A 21,500-nucleotide genomic window follows, 5' to 3' on the forward strand; every position below is an offset into this window, starting at 1 on the left:
GCTGAACAAGGGACCCTACTGTATTCTCGGCCTCATACACCTACTAGATGATAAACATTCCCACGCCTCACTCAAATCAAACTTGACAGCCATAGTGACTTGTACATGGTGAGTAATAGGAAGAAGTGTCTTCAATGAACTAGTTATCAAAAGATTCCTAGAGGGGGAAAGAAAATAGCAATAGCCAATGCCGTGTGGCACCTCACTCTGGTGCTGACACAACTCATGAAAGCACCTTTTCAACCCATGCATAACATGGGAGTCAGCCCTAACTCAGTATCTAACTCTAAAGACAACATTCCTGATTGATATCAGGTCTTTAATGAGAGTTAATTATCTACAGGCCCATACAAAAGTGAAGCCTTAACTACAAATAAACAAGAAAAGAACAGTGATTAGAACAAACCCACAGTTTATTACAAACGTGGTATCACACTTTCATGTTGACCAAGCGAAACACTTAACTGCATTCTTTCGGCGTAGAGACGTGGCTGAATACATTGGATGTTAGATGGGTAATTATTTACTACACACCAAAAACAGAATTAATCAGGAAGGGGAACCAATATTTTACTAAAAGATTTATTGCAAGATGGATAGTCCTGGCAATCCAGATATTTTATGAAACAGCTGGTGTGATATTGAGAAAAAAGTCAAACGCACACTCACCAAGGAAGAAGGGATGGAAGTCAATGCACCATAATGCCAGGGGTAGCAGAAATAACATCACACACCCTTTGACCTTAATTACATCACAGGAAGTGATATCAAATTTCCTTTGACACTGAATCATGTGAATTTTGACTCGCTAAGTGATGTCTTATGACATTAACCTTAATAACACTTGCCCTGGGTGGTAGGGAATAAAACCAGTGAACCCAATTTCTTCCAGGAATGGTTTTAGGGAGAGGTTCTTCTATCTCAAGAAATGTTGAAAACGATGGAGCTCTTTCTTTCCACCCCGTTTGTCTCTTCATTACTCATCTCTCTCACTGTATCTTCCTCCTCTTTTTGGCTCACTTATTCTGGGCTCTCTTACACCACTCTATCACTTCTCTTACACCTATGTCCAACTATCCCTCTCTGTCTTTTCACCTGCCTCTCAGCTATCTCTCTGTCTCTCAGAGATCTTTTTCACCTTTCTCTCTGATGTCTCTTTCAAGTCTCTCTATCACCTCTTTCCCACACCTCTATTTCTGTCCCACTTAACAGTGTCTTTCTCATCTGAATGTCTGGCACATATCTCCCCTGTGTTCGTCTTGCTGGCTTTCTGCAGTCTCTTTTGAGCCTGTCTCTATCACCTCTCATGTCTCTCCCACCTACGTCTTACGTTTGTCTCCTCATCTATCTCAACTGTTCATTTCTCCCTTTTACTCTCCCTATCTCACCCTCTCGCTCTCACACCCACGTTCAAATCTTTGCCTCTGTTCCTCACTTGAGTCTGATAACGTCTTCTGATCTCTCATTCCTTTTCCTGGCTGTCTCTCATCTGTCTTATTTCCCTTCCCACTGAAAATGCCTAAGGACTGCTCAAGTTACATTGAGACAGCTTTTTGACTGGCCTGCTGAAGCATTTCATTTTCTATCTGACCGCACGGTGCTGCATCACAAAACTCTGCAAAGACCGCTCAGTCCAGAGACATCAGAATATGAATGGAGGCAACATTATTTCATTACAGTGTTGTTTACAGCAGCTTAACCTCCCATTCGTTGCAGAATAAGGTGAGTTTATCAAACTCATGGGAGCCCTGTTATCTCATAATCCCAGCACTTATTAAACCACCTCTAAGGCTAAGCGTTGTAGCACTACTGAAAATTCACAAAAGGTACGTTCTACTAGAACCGTTTTTTTTTGTTTCTTAAGGAAAAGTATTCCTGTATAAGGACGAGAACCCTCACTCACCCAAGGCTGACATGCTTCATCATGGGGTTCCCTCCTGACATCGGGCCGCAAGGTCTCATGATGCTCTGGTACTCGCACGGTCGTGCTGTATTTAGTCACGTCTGTTTGATTGATCAAAGCTTTTAAATGGGTTCACAACGAGAGACTGTCCTCTCGCCAGGACCCCCAAACACACAGCGACCGGACGAGCACTGTGATAAGTGTATTTCTGCCACTGGTTTCCCTGTCCAGACCTCTATCATGTTCCCCCACTGTTTTAGCGAGGGTCTCCGGTGCCGTTCGGCACCCTGTGACCGGCTGTACCTAGCACCTCTGTGTGAGCGGAGTTCACTCGACCCCGCTCATGCCTATCACTCACACCAGTATTTTAAGAGGGCTGAGTTATGGAACCACTGTCTCGTCAGCTTCTTCCTATATGCTGTGAACCTTGCCCCCTAGATGGCTTGTATTATCACTGCTATTGAAGACCAATATTGGTAACAATGAAGCCTGAAGGCCTTATTCGAGACCGAGGGAAAACTTCAGAAGCCCCGCCTCCGGGCCCGGCTCGACTCCGAAGACAAAGCCTTCTGGCAGCTCGTGACCGAGCAAGTAGCCTATCAGTACCCATGAAACACCTTCGGTACTGAAATCAGGGATACACCCTATTCCCGTTACGTCCAAAAAGGCCTCGGTATCGAACCCTTCGGCACCGAAAGACCATAAGGCCTTGGAACCGAACAAACACCGAAAACCTTCGGATACAAAGATTTCCAACTCGGCACCAACTTCGAAGCCAAAGGAGCACAAGACCCCTCCTACGGCTCCAGAGACCAAATCCAAATCTCGTTCGGAACCAAAAAAATCGGCACCGAAAGGAGACAACAAGCAGGAAGAACTGTTTCGACCAGATCCTGTCGATCCAAAACAAAAGACATTACATGTGGACCCAAAAACGGGCCATATTGTCAGTCTCCCATCAAAGAAGAGGAAATCTGATACCTCACACTCTCATGAGGTACCTGTGAAGAAGAGACTTTGCAACTTCACCCCTAAGACCTTCTTCTCCTATTCTTCCTACCAAAACTTTGTCCCCTATAAACTCTCCTATACACTCTCCTAGACTCTCTCCATACTCACCCTTACCACCACAGGATGAGGATGATTTAGGGGTGGACATGATAAGGATCCCTTAGATGACGCTGAATATGATGACACTACTCCACCACAGGATATATGGGACGATTACAATGATCCCACAGATCCTCCAGACCTTCCTGATCGAGATGCATACCCATCTAAGCCACCCCCCCTGATGACAATATAGGGTTTAGTCAGCTCATTAATAGGGCTGCGCAATACCATGGTGTTGAACTACTTTCAGACCCCATGAACGAAGACTTCCTACTGGACACATTTGCTCAGTCACAAAAACAATACATACATTGCCCATGCTTTAAGGTGTCATTAAACATGCACCAGACATATTTAAAGACCGAGTCAGGACCAGGATTCTCAATCCTCGAATTGATAAAAAGTATGAGCCGGCCCCTAACGACCCAATCTACATTAAAGGACAACTCCCTTTTAGATTCTTTGGTAGTCTCCAATGCAAGAAAACGTGCTAATTCCCAAACCTCTGGTGATGCTCCACCCCCAGACAAAGAGTCTAAACTGCTGGATGCATCAGGTAAACGAGTCGCTTCCCAAGCTGCCATTCACTGGAGAATAGCTAATGCACAAGCATTGCTTGCCAGATACGACAGAGCTCACTACGATGAGCGTGAGGATCTTATTCAACATTTACCTGACCAATACAAAGCCAAGGCCAACGATTTGGTCCATGAGGGCAAGTTAATTACAAATGCGTTCATCAAATGTGCCCTCGATGCAGCAGACACCGCATCTAGATCTATTAACACCAGTGTCTTACTTCGCAGACATGCATGGTTGCACATTTCTGGTTTTAAACAGGAAGTGCAAACAACTATCTTAAATCATCCGTTCAATCAAGAACACCTCTTTGGCCCTGCTATGTACACAGCTTTAGAGAAAATGAAAAAAGACAGACGCTGCAAAATCTATGGGAGCATTAACAATCTCAGACACCACAAGGTTCCTTTTGTTGCTCCTTTTATAGGGTCGGATCCAAAAACATTAGCACACACTACTTCCTCCTCCTACAAGAGTCCCACACAAACATCCCCCAACAAGGGATATTTTAGGGGGGGGTACAGGGAAGATGACAACAATGGGAGAGGTCGAGGTAACAAAAACGAACCTCCCCTACTACCAAACAATGACTTCCCTCCAGACCATTCCACTCCGGTCAGAGGAAGACTGTCACAGTTCCTACCTGTCTGGAACTCCATCGCTACAGACGGGTAGGTAAGACAAAATTATCCAGTATGGTTACTGACTGGAACTTACCACAACTCCCCCAACCATACCGCCTAAACAACGTCCAAAGTCCACGGAACATCTAACGCTCCTCAAACAGGAAGTTCTCTCACCTTTTCAAAAGCATGCAATAGAACCAGTTCCCCTCCAGCATCAAGGCACAGGGGTTTACTCCTTTTACTTTCTCACCCCAAAAAAGGACGGTACTCTCTGACAAATACTTGACCTCAGACCTCTCAATATCTACATACAATCAGATCATTTTCACATGATCACTCTTCAACAGGTCCTCCCATTGATCCAACATGGCGACTTCCTTGCCACTCTAGATCTTAAGGATGCTTTCTTCCATATTCCTATACACCCTGCTCACAGGAAATATCTAAGGTTTTTAGTGGACGGTCAGCACTATCAATTCAAGGTCCTCCCATTCGGAGTGACCACAGCACCCAGAGTCTTCACAAAGTGTCTGGCGGTAGTAGCCGCCCACTTGCGAAGACAACAAATTCATGTGTTTCCCTACCGTTAGACTGGCTAATAAAAGCCAAGTCATACAGTCAGTGTGTTCACACTCACCAATCAATTCATCTGCTCCACAACTTGGGGTTCACGTTAAACCTCACCAAATCACATCTCCAGCCGTCCCACATACATCAGTATCTAGGGGCCACAATAGACACTTACAAAGCCCTTGCATACCCCAATCTCGTCAGGATAGCCAGTATGCAAACCCTCATAACAAAATTTCAGCCCCAACACTCACTACCAGCTCGAGTGTTTATGCAGCTCATAGGAATGATGGCCTCTTGCATTTTCAAAGTACCTCATGCAAGATTTCAGATGCGCCCTCAACAAGAATGCTTAGCACATCAGTGGAACCAGGCTCAAGGTCAACGTTCAGATCTGGTGTTGGTGGACAGCCGCACACATCGCTCTCTGCAGTGGTGGAACACACAAAACCTTTCCAAAGGGCGGCCATTCCTAGACTCAGTTCCACAGATAGTGCTAACAGCGGGCCCATCTCCTAAACCATACAATTCAGGGCAGGTGGACCCCTCAACAAAAAGTGCTCCACATAAATCACCTCAAATTACTGGCAATCTTTCTAGCATTAAAATCATTCCAAACACATCTCATCAACAAAACTGCCCTTGTCAGCACAGATATGACAGCAATGTATTATATACAAAAACAAGGAGGAACACTTTCTTTGCAGCTTTCTCAACTAGCACAAAACATATGGAGATGGGCCATCCCACAAAGGATATACCTTCTAGCAGAGCATCTTCCAGGGGTGCACAATCAGATTGCGGATCTGCTCAGTCGTCAGACACCGCAGATACACAAATGGGAACTTCATCCTCAAGTTCTTCATCCATTTTTTTTAGATGTGGGGCCACCCAGACATAGATCTGTTCATCACACACGCAAACAAAAAATGTCCAACCTTCGCCGCCAGGTATCCACACCCATTGTCCAAGGGCAATGCGATATGGATGAATTGGTCAGGCAGATTTGCGTACGCTTTTCCGCCACTCCCGCTCGTTCGATTTGTGCGCAAGCTCAAACAACAGTCTCTCAAGATGATCCTAGTTGCTCCAACATGGGCCCGGCAACCATGGTTCGCAACACTCCTGGAACTCTCAGTAGTTCCACACCAAAAACTACACCTCTCCCCAAAGCTTCTCACACAGAACCATGGAGAGAGAAGGCATCCAGATCCAGCTCAACTGAATCTGGATCCTGAAGTCCTAGAGTTCCGTTACCTCAACCTCCTACTAGATTGTATGAACATTCTCAAAGAAGCTAGACACTCTACTACTAGAGCTTGCTATGCAGCCAAATGGAAAATAATTATTTACTGCAATAGCAACAAAATTGACCCACTAGATGCTTCAATTCAAAACATTATTTGCTATTTACTGCATCTACAAAGATGTAATCTAGCATACACATCCATAAGACTACATCTGGCTGCCCTTGCCGCTTACTTACAAAACAGACAACATTTGTCACTGTTTAGGGTACCTGCTATCAAAGCGTTTATGCAAGGCCTTAAAGGATAATTCCTCCCACAATGTCACCCTCTCCAGTGTAGAATTTAAACATTTTCCTTACTAGGCTCATGGGTCCTCCATTTGAACCTCTACACAAATGCAAATTGCAGTTCCTTACATGGAAAGTAGCTTTCCTAGTCGCAATCACCTTTCTCAAGAGTAAGTGAGATCCAGGCTTTAACCATACAAGAACCATTCTTACAAATACACCATAACAAGGTGGTTCTTAGAACAAATCCAAAATTCCTTCCCAAAGTAATCTTTGCTTTCCATCTTAATCAATCTTTGGAATTGCCCGTTGTTCCCCCAAAGAGCTCTTCACACACTTGATGTCAAAAGAGCTATACTTTATTACATTGACAGAACTAAACCCTTTAGAAAAACAAACCAACTGTTTGCAGCTTTCTCGCCACCTCATAAAGGAAACCCCATCTCCAAAGCTGGATTTGCAAGGTGAATAGTCAAATGTGTTCAAATATGCTTCCAGAAAGCAAAACGCACATTAACAATTCCCCCTAGAGCGCACTAAACACGCAAACTAGGGGCTTCCATGGCTTTCTTAGGGAACATTCCCTTAGATTACATTTGTAAGGCAGCAACATGGTCTACACCACACACCTTCACCAAACACTACTGTGTAGGCGTGCAGGCAAAACAGGATTCTGTAGGCCAGGCTGTTCTTAAAACACTTTTTCAGACCACTGCAACAGATACAGGTGACCACCGCTAGGGGAGAACACTGCTATACAGTCTATGCACAAGTATGTATTCTGCAGCGCATATGCCTCGAATGGAAAATGCTACTTACCAGTATGCATCTGTTTTTGGCATGTAGAGCTGCAGAATGACGTACGCCCACCCGCCTCCCCGTTACCTCCATCTGTTCCAGTATTATTTTACTTGGATACATCACACATGGGCATCTTTTCTGTTTCTTACAAACTCCATCATTTCCCTTCATGGCGTAAAACAATCTGAGGATGGACTCGATGCCCATGCGCACTATCGTCCAAGGGAGAAATCACTTATCTCGTGACTACAAAGACTTCTTCCAAGACATTACAAAGAATGGGGGTGCGCAGCTGAAGAAGTCGAAGGAAACAATGTAGATAGAAAAATAACTTCTTTATTCCATATTTTCTTTTTTTTTTTAATGATTTCATTGAATTAAGACAATCCAGCCAACACGTTTCGTTCCCAAATAGGAAACTTCTTCAGGGCAAGCACTGTCACATGTAGACTGCACTCCAAATGGGATAGTGACGAAAAGAACAACAATGATGTATTTGTAAAGGTCAGTTGATCTTCATATTCTACCATGCACTCGAAAGTAACCCTGAATGTAGTAGAAAAACAATATCCACTGAGTTGTTGGAAAAGAGGGTCCAGATATGATAGAGGCCCCGTGTGATAAAATCAGCAATGAGATGTATGCTGTCTGAGATACAAGTATTGCTCCACTGGCTATCCAGAATGGCAAGTTCAGCCTTGGTACACTGATTCAACAGGAAGAAGTAAATGACGGGATGTGTGGCTGTTAGTATCGCATGGGACCCTCCGACGATGTGTAGTAGCTATATCCGTCTAACGGGAATCATATAACTTAATCCATGTACATGGCATCAAGATAAGAGATGCCTCATTAGTTCCTCTCGAAGCCAGAAGAGAAATCCCAACAATAAATCCTCCGGGGGTACAGTGTATTGCACAGTAATCCATTTGTCTACAAAGTAGGGATGAGGGATTCCTTCACGTCGCCTGGTAATGTTTCCTTCTTCCGTACACGGGTTGGCTGGATTGTCTTAATTCAATAAATCATAAAAAATAAAAAAATTAAAAAATACGAATAAAGTAGTTATTTTTCTATCTACATTGTTGCCTTCGACTTCTTGAGCTGCGCACCCCCATTCTTTGTACTATTTTCTGATCTGGATCACAGCGACGTCATCCAACGACTGACGCAGGGGTAGATTGCACAGCGGTCAAACTTATAGGAACTGACATGAGGTGCGGCATAGGAGGTCCGTCGTTGTTGCCTCTTAGATGTGACTTCTTCCAAGACAACAACAAACTGCAAACATCCGAGCCCAACACCAGAATGCGATCTATGCACAATTATGTCATTCTGCAGCTCTACATGCCAAGAACAGATGCATACTGGTAAGTAGCATTTTCCTTCCCCGGTTTCTTTTCTACTCTCCTTTTCTTCAGCCATTTTTTCACACCAGTTATTACTGCTACACGTTGGGCTTTGCACGATTAAGCATGTTTTACGTTTTAGCACAGGGAAATAGCAAAATGTGTTTTATGAAAGGAAAATATGTGGTCTAGATAGAGCAGATGGGCTGCTCTGTCAGGTTACAATATTTGTGCATGAATTGCACACTTCATGCATATGATGTTTACTAATTTGCTTTTAGTTTTATATATTTAAACAGATGTATGCCATATTGCCATTTTGAAACAGTGTAGCTGCAAAAGCAAACTTGATACACAAATTCCGAAATGATGTATTTCAGCTAGGCGATGAAGTGATAAAATCCTCAGCCATTACAGCTCATGCTTGGATCCATACTATTTTCTGAGAGAAAAGGTTGACAGTTTTTTTAGTGCCAACGAAGAAAACAACAAATGCCAAATTGGCATGACCGGCATTGTACAACATTCATAAACTATTCATGCTATGCAAAATACGTTTTTACCTCCTGTGTAACTTTGATCACAAAGAAAACAGTTCTCAATATGACCCCCCTACTACTTTTGGTTATGCAAAATCTTAATGCACAATTCTAAATCTATAGAAGAATCATGTTGAGCGTACGATTTTATAACATGAAACCAGGAGGAACATTAGTTTTGCAGAAAAGTAACATTTTCATACTGGTCATTGTATTATTTTTCCCTTGATTCGTTTCTGCTTTTTTTATTCCCAGGCATTCTCAGAGTACCAAATCCAACAGATGACTGCCAATTTTGTTGACCAGTTTGGGTTTAATGATGAAGAGTTTGCAGAGCAGGACGACAATATCAAGTATGTGGAAATGTGCCATTCTTCCCTACTCCCCTTCCTTCTACCCTAAAATTCCATTAAGCAGTTTGATTGTATGTATGCACTTTAGCCTTGGTATGGGCCACAATCTCCAGGACCTTTTGACTGCAGCAATATAATCCGCAGGATAAGCAACCACTTTAGACTGGGACACCTATACAATGAGAGGTGTGACCATATTGTCACTTTAAGTCTATGGTAGCCTTTCTGTTTGAGTAATATCAGTACAACTCATAATGCTCTGAAAGTCTTACCTAAATCTTGCACAGGACCATAACGTAGTGTTTTCTCTTTCAGTGCACCTTTTGACAGGATCGCAGAGATAAACTTCAATATTGAGGCAGACGATGATAGTGTAAGTTTCAACTATTGAGTGTGTGTACTATAGTATGAGCAATCTAGAAACAGTCGACCTACTTAATTGTCGAAGTTTCGACCCTTCTCACAATTACTTTGAACATGGCTTTCTTATTTTTCGTTGTCTCTTGTTCTTTGTCCTGACGATGAGCCTGTCTAAGTAGTTGTGTTAAGCGGTCAAAATGTCAAAAGTAAAATATGTGGACTAGTTTTCAAATTTTGATTGAGATTTTTGACACTCGTATCATCCCAATAATTCACATGTATATATATCTGAGTATAACACTAGGACACTTTTTGATCACTCTATTCACTGTCTCTCTGCCATCACTTTGCAGGAGCACCTTGTCTTTTGATAAATGTAAATAATATTTCATATTATTATGAACCGTTTTTTCATTACACAAACATAATTGGCAAAATAAATGCAGTTATCGAATAACTTAACTTGCAGAGAAGGATTGTATTGAGGTACTGATCCCACCCTGCTTTGTGGGTTTTTAACCCTTCAAAACCTTCGGATTTGTGTTCCTGGGTAAGCCAACCACCACAAATTAAGATAAAGCATTTGATATTATTACCAGCCTCCCTGTCCTCCATCACTGCTATGCCTTTATTTGTGGGCTTTGGACTTTATTTATCTTATGCCTGGGATAGATGGAATGTGTGAAAAGCATGGTTAGAGTAGTCATTACAGAAAGTGTTACTTCAATTAATTATATCCAGTTGCATTTAATTAAAGAAAACTATATCACTTCACGTAAGACATATGTGACCATGACTACTGGACATGGTTAGAAGTGGGTTAATGTATATTCCAAGCACATACACCAGGACTCTATACCAAATGTTTGTGTTTCAGCCGAATGCTTCCCTGTTTGAAGCGTGCTGCAATGAAGTCATTCAGCCGTTTGACGACAACGAAGATGAGGAGGATATCTGGGAGGAAAAGGAGATCAACTATGCTGCTCAAGTCAAATCGAGAACGAGGTAAGCCAACCCTAATTTCCCAAGTCCTCACGGTTTTGCAGCGTGAATCTCTTCTAGATTAACATGTTGCCCATTATTCCACAATCTTTTTTTTTTTTTATCCATCTCTTTGGTGTTGACCAGTACGTGTGCCTGAACCTCCCCAATGATGTCAAGCACTCATGAAAGTCCCTTTGTGGTGCCGCCATCTTCAGATTATTTTTTTAAGTCGAGCCTAGTGCAGCGCGCAAGCGTTGCTCTAGAAGACGACCTTTTGGAATCGGTCTGCACTTTTGAAACACTTGTGCTTGTGCTGGCATCCACCTTGCGGGAGCAAGCAGCGGCACGCAGGGGCCATCTGTTTGTAATTAGCGTGGCCGCGCTTGTTTACATTTGCCTTGCCTGCAATCGCTTTCACTTTCGTGCCGTGTTTTCACAGCAGGGCCCATGATCTTTTAGGGCCCGGGGCTGTGTTCCTGCTGCCTCAATGAACGACAACAACGTGCTCTTTACTCTATCTCTATCTCGTTCCTACTTTTTCCTTGAATTTATGAGTTCTTTTCGTGCAGATGTTTCCTTTGTCTTGTTGTCTTCGGCGCAGCATCCAGTGGTGTGGCAGGTAAGTGACGTCACAGAAGCTCTGGTGGCGAGGAATGGAGTGAGACCAAAAACGAGCATTAAAGCAGCTGCAGTGCTTACGCTGATCTTCTCAGCTGAGAAGCCAGTGCACTGCAGCAGCCAGGCATGCCGTCTGGTTCCAGCACTTCATGAGGAGGATGCGGAGTCAAGAAGCAGGTGCAGTTCACAGCAGGCTGGACAGCGAGATGCACGTGACATCCGGCAGAATACAGAACAACGTACAACACTCGCGTCTGGCCAGAAAGACCACAGGAAACCTGCGAGGGATGTTTGAGATGAATGTTGGAACGTAGCCCACCCACGTCTTTCTTCAAAATAAGGAGCTCGTTAAGAGTAAACTAGATTCACCAATGCAGTCCTGTGGGACGACGGCCAATCCATTTAGCAATACAATGCAATCGCTGCCAAGTGAAAGCATTCTGAGGAGCCTAATGCTTAAACACGGTCTTAACAGAGCTATTCCTAGCCAACAGACTTACACTCAGCACCACAAGGATTCAAGTCTAAATTGAACATTAGATTCATCCTGGTGACTGGCAAGGCGCACGTATATCTTTTCAGCAAATACGCAAACTTCCTCAGCTACCTTATCAAAAATTACCTAGGAGTTTCTGCATCATTTTCTGTGAGGACCAGACTACTGACTCTCCTAGATACAACCCTACTGAATACATGCTGCCGTTTGAAGGTTGCGACATCTCCCTTCCACTGAGCGAACAGAGAGGATTCTATAACCACACTGCTCTCTGCCACACACAGGTATGCTGCCCACCTGAGAAGACCACATATTCATGTCTTCCCTTATCTAGACGATTGGCTCATAAAAGCAAGCTCCCACAACAGCTGTGTTCAACACACACTCCGTACAATACAATTGCTTCACAGTCTGGGATTCACAATAAATCTAGGCAAATTCCATCTCCAACCTTCCACAATACAACAATATCTAGGAGCTACCGTAAATACTTCCACAGCCCTAGCATATCCCAATCCAGTCAGGAGAAGTACTAGACAAACGCTAGTTCAAAGATTTCAGCCACAACACTCACTACCAGCAAGAGTGTTCATGCAACTAATAGGGATGATGGCCTCCAGCATTTTTCTCGTTCCTCGTGCAAGACTGCAAATGCGTCCATTACAAGAGTGTCTAGCACGTCAGTGGAACCAGGCTCAAGGTCCGCAAACAGATCTGGTGTTGTTGGTCGACCACACCCATTGCTCTCTGCAGTGGTTGACTTCAAAAAACCTTTCCAAAGGGCGGTCGTTCACAGAGAGTGCTAACAGATGCATCGCTTACCGGCTGGGGAGTACATCTTCTAACCCATACCGTTCAAGGGATATGGACCCTCCAACAAAAACAATTTCACATCAACTACCTGGAATTGTTAGCAATCTCTCTAGCGTTGAAGACTTTTCAACCGCAACTGCTAGGGGAAGCTGTCCTAATCCGTACAGACAACATGGCAGCGATGTATTACATACAAAAGCAAGGGGGGACACACTCTCTCCAGTTATCCCAACTGGCGCAGAGCATCTGGAGATGGGCCATTCTGAGGAGGATATACCTCCTGGCAGAACACCTACCAGGGGTACACCATCAGGTTGCGGATCTGCTCAGCCGTCAAACACAACAGATCTATGAATGGGAACTTCATCCTCAAGTTCTTCTTCCATTCTTTCACATGTGGGGAAACCCAGAAAAAGATCTGTTTGCCAGACACCAAAACGCAAAATGCCCAATCTTCGCATCCAGGTATCCACACCCATTGTCCAAAGGCAATGCGCTATGGATAAATTGGTCAGGCAAATTTGCTTACGCTTTTCCGCCTCTCCCACTCATTCCATTACTAGTGAGGAAACTCTAACAACATTACCTCACAATGATCCTAGTTGCTCCAACATGGGCAAAGCAACCATGGTTCACAACTCTGCTGGAACTATCAGTAGTACCACATCAAAAGCTTCACCTCTCACCCAAGCTTCTCACTCAGAACCATGGAGAGGTAAGACACCCAGATCCCAATCAGCTCAACCTTGCGATCTGGCTCCTGAAATCCTAGAGTTCGGCTACCTTAATCTCCCGCCAGACTGTATGTATGAACATTATCAAAGAAGCTAGACGCCCTACTACAAGGGCATGCTATGTGGCAAAATGGAAGAGGCTCGTCATTTATTGCTCACACAACAAGATCAACCCACTAAATGCTTCCATTCAAAACATCATCTGTTACCTCTTGCATCTACAGCAATGTAACCTAGCGTATACATCCATAAGGTTACATCTAGCTGCCATAGCAGCCTACCTACAAAACAGACATTTGTCTTTATTTAGGGTTCTCGCTATCAAAGCTTTTATGGAAGGGCTTAAAAGAATAATTCCACCAAGAGCCCCACCCTCTCCGGTGTGGAATCTCAATGTAGTCCTCACCAGACTAATGGGACCTCCTTTTGAACCTCTCCACAAATGTGATCTACAGTTTCTCACTTGGAAAGTAGTTTTTTTAGACGCTATCACATCACTCAGAAGAGTGAGTGAACTCCAGGCATTAACCATACAAGAACCATTTTTACAGATCCATCATAACAAAGTGGTTCTTGGAACAAACCCAAAATGTTTACCCAAAGTAGTATCTGCCTTTCATCTGAACCAGTCTGTTGAACTACCAGTATTCTTCCCTCAACCAGACTCAGTGGCAGAAAGAGCTCTACACACCTTCGATGTTAAAAGAGCCATACTTTACTACATTGAAAGAACAAAATCCTTTAGGAAAACCAAACAACTTTTCGGAGCTTTCTCCCCACCTCATAAGGGCAATCCTATATCCAAAACAGGAATTGCAAGGTTGATTGTAAAATGCATACAAATATGCTACCTTAAAGCCTAACAAACATTAACCATTCCCCCTAGAGCTCATTCTACGCACAAACTAGGGGCTTCTATGGCATTCTTAGGGAACATTCCCCTAGATGACATATGTAAGGCAGCAACTTGGGCCACACCACACACCTTCACAAAATACTATTGTGTAGATGTGCAGGCAAAACAAGCTAGTGTCGGCCAGGCTGTATTAAAAACACTATTTCAAACTACTGAAACAGATACAGGTAGCCACCGCTAAGGAGGATACTGCTGTATAGTCTATGCATAGTGTACAATCTGCAGCTCATATGCCTCGAAGGGAAAATGCTACTTACCAGTATGCATCTGTTCTTTGCATGTAGAGCTGCATAGTTTTACATGCCCACCCGCCTCCCCGGATACCTCTATCTGTTCCAGTATTATCTTATTTAGACACGTCACTCATGGACATCTTTCTACTTCTTACTACTCCATCTAACCCTAAGTGTCAAAAACAATCTAATGATTGAGCCGATGCCCATGCGCATTGTCCAACGAAGGAGGAGTCCCTGATCTTGTGACTGTAACACTTCTTCGAAGACAAAAACAACAGCAGACATCCGAGCCCAACACCAGATGGCGATCTATGCATAGTGTACAACTCTGCATCTCTACATGCCAAGAACAGATACATACTGGTAAGTAGCATTTTCCTTACGTACCTTGCCTATTAGCCTAAAGGTACACCTCGCGGCCATAGTGGCATACACAAGAGGGAAAGCATGCAAGAGTTTCTTTACTAGACCGCTCATCAAAAAGATTTCTGGAAGGAACAAAAAGAATGGCTCCCCCAAGAACTGCTCCTATACCTACTTGGAGTTTAAATACAGTGCTGTCTCAGCTAATGGGAAAACCGTTTGAACCCATGCATACAGCGGACATCAAAAGTATCACCCTTAAGACAGCATTTCTCATTGTCAAAAAGTTTTATTTGTTAAGGAACTCCTACGGAGGGTGCAATTTGCCTATCTAAAGACCATCAGACGGAGGTTTAAAGAGCGTGTGCGGATTTTCTTCTCAGATTCGGAGCCTTGGGGGGCCGTGGAAGGAGCAGGGTTGGTCCTAGGTCCATATATTTGAAAGCCAATTCGAGAATGATCTGACCATGTGCGGGGCCCTCGTTGATCTTTCCCAATCCTAAAGTGGCCAAGTCTGCGAGAAGCATAGAGGCATCCAGATTAGAAGTGATCTCACTATGTACATTGAAGTGCCCTAATAAAAGGAAATGTTTAGTGGTGATAATATGAGGGGCAATTAATTCCATCAACTGGAGCGAAAACTCTTGGAGGGGACCTGGAGGCCGATATACAAGGGCACCTTTATAGCAGTAATGGGGTAAAAAATCTATTCTAAAAACAGAAATTTCTATTTTAGCTTTGCAAATTGCTCAAGTATCGATTTCTTAATAGTGTCTTTATGGATAATGGCTATACCTCCACCAACCTTAGACTGTCCGTCCAGCCTTTGAATACGGTAGCCATCAGGGAGTGCCACCGCAATAGTGGGGGTGGAGCTCGGTTTGAGCCAGGTTTCAGTCAAGAATCAGATATTGGGATTTCCAGAAGAAAGTAAGTCCCAGATTTTAATGGCATGCTTGGGCAACGATCTAACATTGCCCAGAAAGCAGTTCCAGCCCAGACCGAATTAGTTGGTTGAAAAGTCGGGGGGGGTGGGGGGGGGGGGGGGAGAGACTATCTGAAATATAATTGCCCCTTTCTTGATCAAGTATCAGTGGGGCCGCGTACTTCTGCTTCAACTCCAGGATTTGGAATTGACAACTCCTGCAAGCAAAAGGTCCCTCCATGTCTGGGCAGGCCCCGGATGTGTCATGTGGGTGGTTAATACATTTAAATGTACTTGAACGTCTAATTTCTAGGAGTTCCAAGCTTGTGTAGGAATATTTCTGCCTAGGTCAGGCTTTAAAGGAGCAGGGGTCCTAACTCCTGGCTGATCGGCGCAGACAAGCTTGCCTTTTTGCGCACCTTTGGGGGCAGGCAATAGAATAAATGGCTGTGGGTAGCAGCTAGATGGCTATCCTCGTAGCTCCGCCCCAGCCTGGCAGTAGGGAGAAGGTATGTCTGGTAGCTCCATCCACGCAATCGAGAAAACCCGTGGTGGCCCAGGTAGCAATTGCGGTACTGACGCAGCAGGTGGGGGAAGAGTACAAGGATAAAAGTAGGTTTAAAAGTTGACCGATATAATCAACAGAACACACTTAATATAGAAGATTGTATAGGTCTCCCCCTGTTGTTGTGGGTTAAAATATGGACGCTACCCGAATTTGAATTTTCCAAATCCATCATTTTCGACTGACTGACTCTGTGTAATGCTGAATAAATCCCATGATTCAGAAATGCTAAACGCACTTTTGGTTAACTAGGCCTTATTGAGTTTTTGATGACACAGCCCATATAGCTAAAGACCAAATTAAGGTAGCAGACTCAGAAAGAGTGTTGTCTAATCACTGGAGTCCACCCACTCAGCAATACTCCCCCAAATACTTTTATGATGCTTCCTTTAGGCAAGAGATGCTGTAAGGTGGACAGCTATGTGCTATATGCTTCCACACCTGGTGTTTTGCTCTGCCATTGCTGCCTCACTTGAGATAACTTAAGGAAAATTCACCTCTTCACGCCTGAGCTAAATTGGAGGAGACTCGCCTTGCTGTTCTGCACCTGCTCTTCTTGATGTCAGGTCAAACAAGCAATCTGTTTCAGTGTTACATGACTGTTATTGGTGCTCTTTCAGAGGAACCTAATCCTTTGTAAATGCTGGGAGCCATCGCAGGAAGTGGCGTCTAGTTAGGGTGTTCTCACACATTTGATGTGAAACATACCATCTTTGTGTTCTTTCACACAGCTCATTTACGGTGGGTCATCCAGGGCTATATAGAATTGGGTTAGCGACATGTGGTCCACTGTGCCCGCCACGATATACATTGGAGACTGCATTGTTGAGGCACTGGTGCTAGTTATTCTGTTTAGCTGACTGGACTGTCGGCTCTGCAGTTAAAATTCCTAACACGACATGAGCTCCTCCGCTCACAGAGCCTTGTAACAGTGTATTTTAGTCATTGTTAGGAGTTGGCTTGGCACTCTCGTCGTCATTGCTGTGAGCTGTGTGGAAGGCGGCAAGTTCGGTTATTGAATCCTGTGAGAAGGCTCCACCTGCCCCTGCCTTTTCCAGGTCGTGGTGAGGCTAGAGTAAGTTTTTAAGCTGTTTTCTTTGGTGTAGACTTTATTTGGTAACTTAGGCAGTTGCGGACTCTGTACTCAGGAAATGTACAGTAATATTAGAAAACTATGGGAAAGCACAACTATTGAATGTACCTTCTACTGGTTATATTTGGTGTACTTTTGCAAATAATTACTTACACCACTTAATTGCCCTCAGTTAACGTTAACATGAAAAGGTGTTTTGCCAAAGTATGTAGAGAATATGAAAACAAGAATGTACATATTGTTGAATATAATGAGCACATTGTAGGAAAATGTATACCTTACATGTCACATAAGTTAATATTTTTGCAGATTCTTTTTCCCCATATACTTTGAGATGACATTTAAGGAAAAGTTTGCTGGCAAGAATTCTACTTTTAAGTCAATTGATATTAAGCCGTTAGGATATAACAAGTATCCTATTCCTTTAGTGAGAATGTTGATAATGCGTATCACCTATAAGGATAGAGCTACATTAGGAAAGGTATACATTTCTAAAATGGAGTCTAATCCTCTTTGTTTGAAACACCGGAGGGATTTAAGCTTGATTCAAATGCCATGGAACAAGTTTACCTAACCAATAGATATATCACAGGAAGAGTTCCACGAGGGATTATGTGAAAAATAAGCCGACTCAAAAACTTCCTACACAAAATAAAATTAAAACCTAATGCCAAGACAGTGGTTCATAAGGAGAGACCTATTCACTTATTAATGAAAGAGCCTCTTTGCAAGGAGCTTGACAAGCTTGACTCTCAATAGGCCCGTCCGCTTGATATACCTCCGTAAAAATAAAATTGTTGTTCAGAGATTTATATTTGTGATTTGTGTTTTTGTATCATTAGAGAAGTAATTTAGACATTGCTAATATGGCCCAAATGTTTCTGGACAACATTTTTAAAAATGGCGGATGTGTTGCAGTCTTGATGTAATATTTCAGGAACCATGAGACCTATATACTTCATTTTGGTGCCAAAACAGGTTTTGGGGGTCAAGTAGTCTTAGAGACTGAAAATAACTCCTCAGAGCAACCTTGCTACCATTTTCTAAAATGACAGCTCTATAATGTGTTTTAGCCATCATATTGGTAATTTAATTTTAATATTGTTTTGTTTCTGGTTTTCCGTTGAGTCAAATTCGTAAACATGAGTGAAGCAGGTGGTAGCATAGGATCTTTGCCTCCAGTCAGTGTTGCGAACTGCAAAATCTGAAGACTCCTTCAACAAAGAAAAAAGTCATATGCCAAACTAAATCCAAAAGAAAAGTTAACATCAATTGCGGTTGGACAGAAGAGTTTGAGACGATGTTCACAAAAGATTGATTGACACTGATGGGTGAAGAGGATCAAATATTTTCGCATTATAAAAACAACTGCTACAAGTCGTATACAATGGGGGAAAAAACCTGGGAAAAAATGTCAAAAAATAGCAGAAACCAGTGAATCAAAACAAGAATCCAAGTCTTCTGAGAAAGCAATGACAACCAAACCCAGTGCCCATCCACTTAGATCATCGATGGCTACCTCTAACAACTGATCAGAAAGCAGATGATCTTCAATGTGTTATCTGTGGTTTAGCCAGTACAAGGGCCAAAGGGATTGATGAAAGAACAAAGTACAGAGTATGTGAGTCTCAAAGGGCACATCAACAAAAGAAGGGGGAACCGAGGAGCACATTACGGGCCAGTGTCCATGCTCCTCTAATATAATGCTTAAACCAAAGAGGACACTGTTCCAAAGGCAGGGCGCCAAAGGTCTGACTGCCCACGTAATCAGTGACCAGTGCAAAAGTAGAGCGCTAATCACTTTAATGAATTTGACATAGTACGGAGCAGGAACTTGTTAGCAGCTCATGCTGTAAAAGTTTGTGAATCAAACAGCACACCACTTCCAAGTCACTGTACCAGGAAAAGATTTACAATTGCTGCTTGTGATAATTTTGATTTTGAAAACCACTCTACTTTGTCTGGAACATCCAGCACACATGATACTGCCTTAGTGCTTTTTCAAGACTGTATCAATGAAGTAGCTTTTGGAAAACAAGCTGTGTCAGCTGTAGGCATAAACAAACAAAGCTAAAAGCTTATAACCCAACTGCCTTGCCAACGTGTTCAAAATCACTACAAGCCATCAACACATCCCAGGCTACTAGAAAGTTTCAAAGTGGAAGAGGACACGGACCTTCTACCTGATGCTGCGGTCCGCAAATCTGATTTAACTGAAAACATCATATCGCTTATTCGGTGCGGTCAGAAGGATGAAGAAAAGCCAGTTCATCCATGGCTTGGAATTCATGCTCTGATCTGCCAGAATACCGCCCCACTGAAGGAGGTTGGGTTTTTACCAGTAATACCATCTCCAGTCACAAACTATGCAACAGTATACACAACTCTAAAAAGAAATTCCAGAATGTGCGTGCTCAGCTTGAAGTTCATACTGTCTTTCCAATTTTCTGCAATGAAGGTATTTTCCGATTTTGTAGCTGACATTTTGTTATGAGCAATCCAGTAGAATTTGATGCTCTTTATCCAATGATGGGTGTTTTCCATTTGACAGAAGTTGCATTGCATTATACAGGATGTTCTCTACATGGATGTGGCATAGACGATGCACTTATTGAGGCTGAAATTTTTGGAAGCAACACTGTCCAGTCAGTATTGAGCGGATCTCATTATGTTTGTTCATTACCAGGTATGCTCGTCATATCTGAGGCTATAGAAAGATTTGGTTGGAATGCTTTCTGGAACAAGCAGTGGCGGTTTCTATCCTTTGGCGCGGGGGCTGTGCCTACCCTATTACCTGCATCACATTTTAAATTGCTAAGTAACACCAGTGGCGATGTTACTTGGCAATTTAAAACAAATGTGGAAGGCTTTCACCAGTCCTGCAGCTGCCTGCCTGCCTGATGGATGATACTCCGAGTCAGACACGGGCGTCAGACAGGGCAGGTAGGCAGATTTCTTGTAACACATGCATAGTTGCGCATGTGTCAATTAAAAGCTCTGCAAACAGGGTTGACATGGTGCCAGCCCTGTATTCACTGTTTGGTGGCCCTTGAAACTGCCCACAAATTACACCAGGCAGCGTCCTATTTCCAAGCAGGCCCGGGCGGGTAGAGTATAAGCTCTGTACCTCCCAAGACTGCATAGTGCTAAAGCTGCAACATGATGACCTTGCCCTTTCCCAAATAGTCACTAGATGGGGTGGGGTCATCAAACAGAACTGACCCTACCCATCTCTGTGATGAAATTAGAAAAATAGGGTTTATTTGATTGTTTTTCACTGCCTGCAACGGTACTACAATAATCACTGCACTTTGTATTGTGCTGTGATTACTGTAGTAACACTTCATTTTTTTTTTTTAAATGCTTTTCATTCTCGTTTGACCTCACGTCACAGTCATGACTCAACTCATGACCCTGTGAGATCGAATCACATGCTGCATGCTGTAAACAGAATGCACTGTGCATTCTTCTGCCAAGTGTATTTCTGTTTACAGCATTTCATTTGGATTCACAGAGTAGAGCTTTCAGTTTTAGCTCCTCTGTGAACTGTGTCTGCCTGAGACTGCGACAACAGCAACAGGCAGCACGTCACCAACCCTGGCCTCGACTCATCAACCTGCAGGACTGACTACAGCAGAAGCTGACTGATACGGTAAGTTTAAATCAAATATTTTACTTTTCCTTTAGTATTTAAGCATTTTGCATGGCCACACATGTTAAGCAGGTCTATCATCAGTAAATGTTATGTTAGGTTATGTTAGGAGTTTTATTTGAGTGCTTTGAGATTTAACCAGTTAGATTTTGCGTTGGGGTTGTGCTCAAAAACGTAATGCAACCCTGACTCAAAATCTGGACCTCAAGTTATACAATTTATTTTTATTTTTTTAAGTTCTGCCATATGGAAATTGGCCACAAGGAGAAATGTGGCATTAAATCTGTCGTCCTCAATTGTTTGCAAAGTCTGCATTTTAAGATACCTTTTGGGATGAAGGCACCTGTTGTAGAGATTTGTGTGCCCAGAATACAT

General features: G+C 43.1%; 1 protein-coding gene across 5 annotated transcripts in view; it reads left to right on the plus strand.

Moving 5' to 3' along the window:
- PPP6R2 (protein phosphatase 6 regulatory subunit 2) overlaps positions 1–21,500 on the plus strand; it is a 913,508-nt gene that overhangs the window by 518,378 nt on the left and 373,630 nt on the right. For all 5 annotated transcript variants that reach the window (XM_085653731.1, XM_085653733.1, XM_085653735.1 and 2 more), the window contains exons 16-18: positions 9,273–9,370; positions 9,686–9,743; positions 10,608–10,735. In XM_085653731.1, coding sequence (XP_085509857.1) covers positions 9,273–9,370; positions 9,686–9,743; positions 10,608–10,735 — 284 coding nt within the window. The remainder of the gene's footprint in view (positions 1–9,272; positions 9,371–9,685; positions 9,744–10,607; positions 10,736–21,500) is intronic.

This window comes from Triturus cristatus, chromosome 4_1 (genome assembly GCF_964204655.1).
Source record: "Triturus cristatus chromosome 4_1, aTriCri1.1, whole genome shotgun sequence".
Lineage (NCBI taxonomy): Eukaryota > Metazoa > Chordata > Amphibia > Caudata > Salamandridae > Triturus > Triturus cristatus.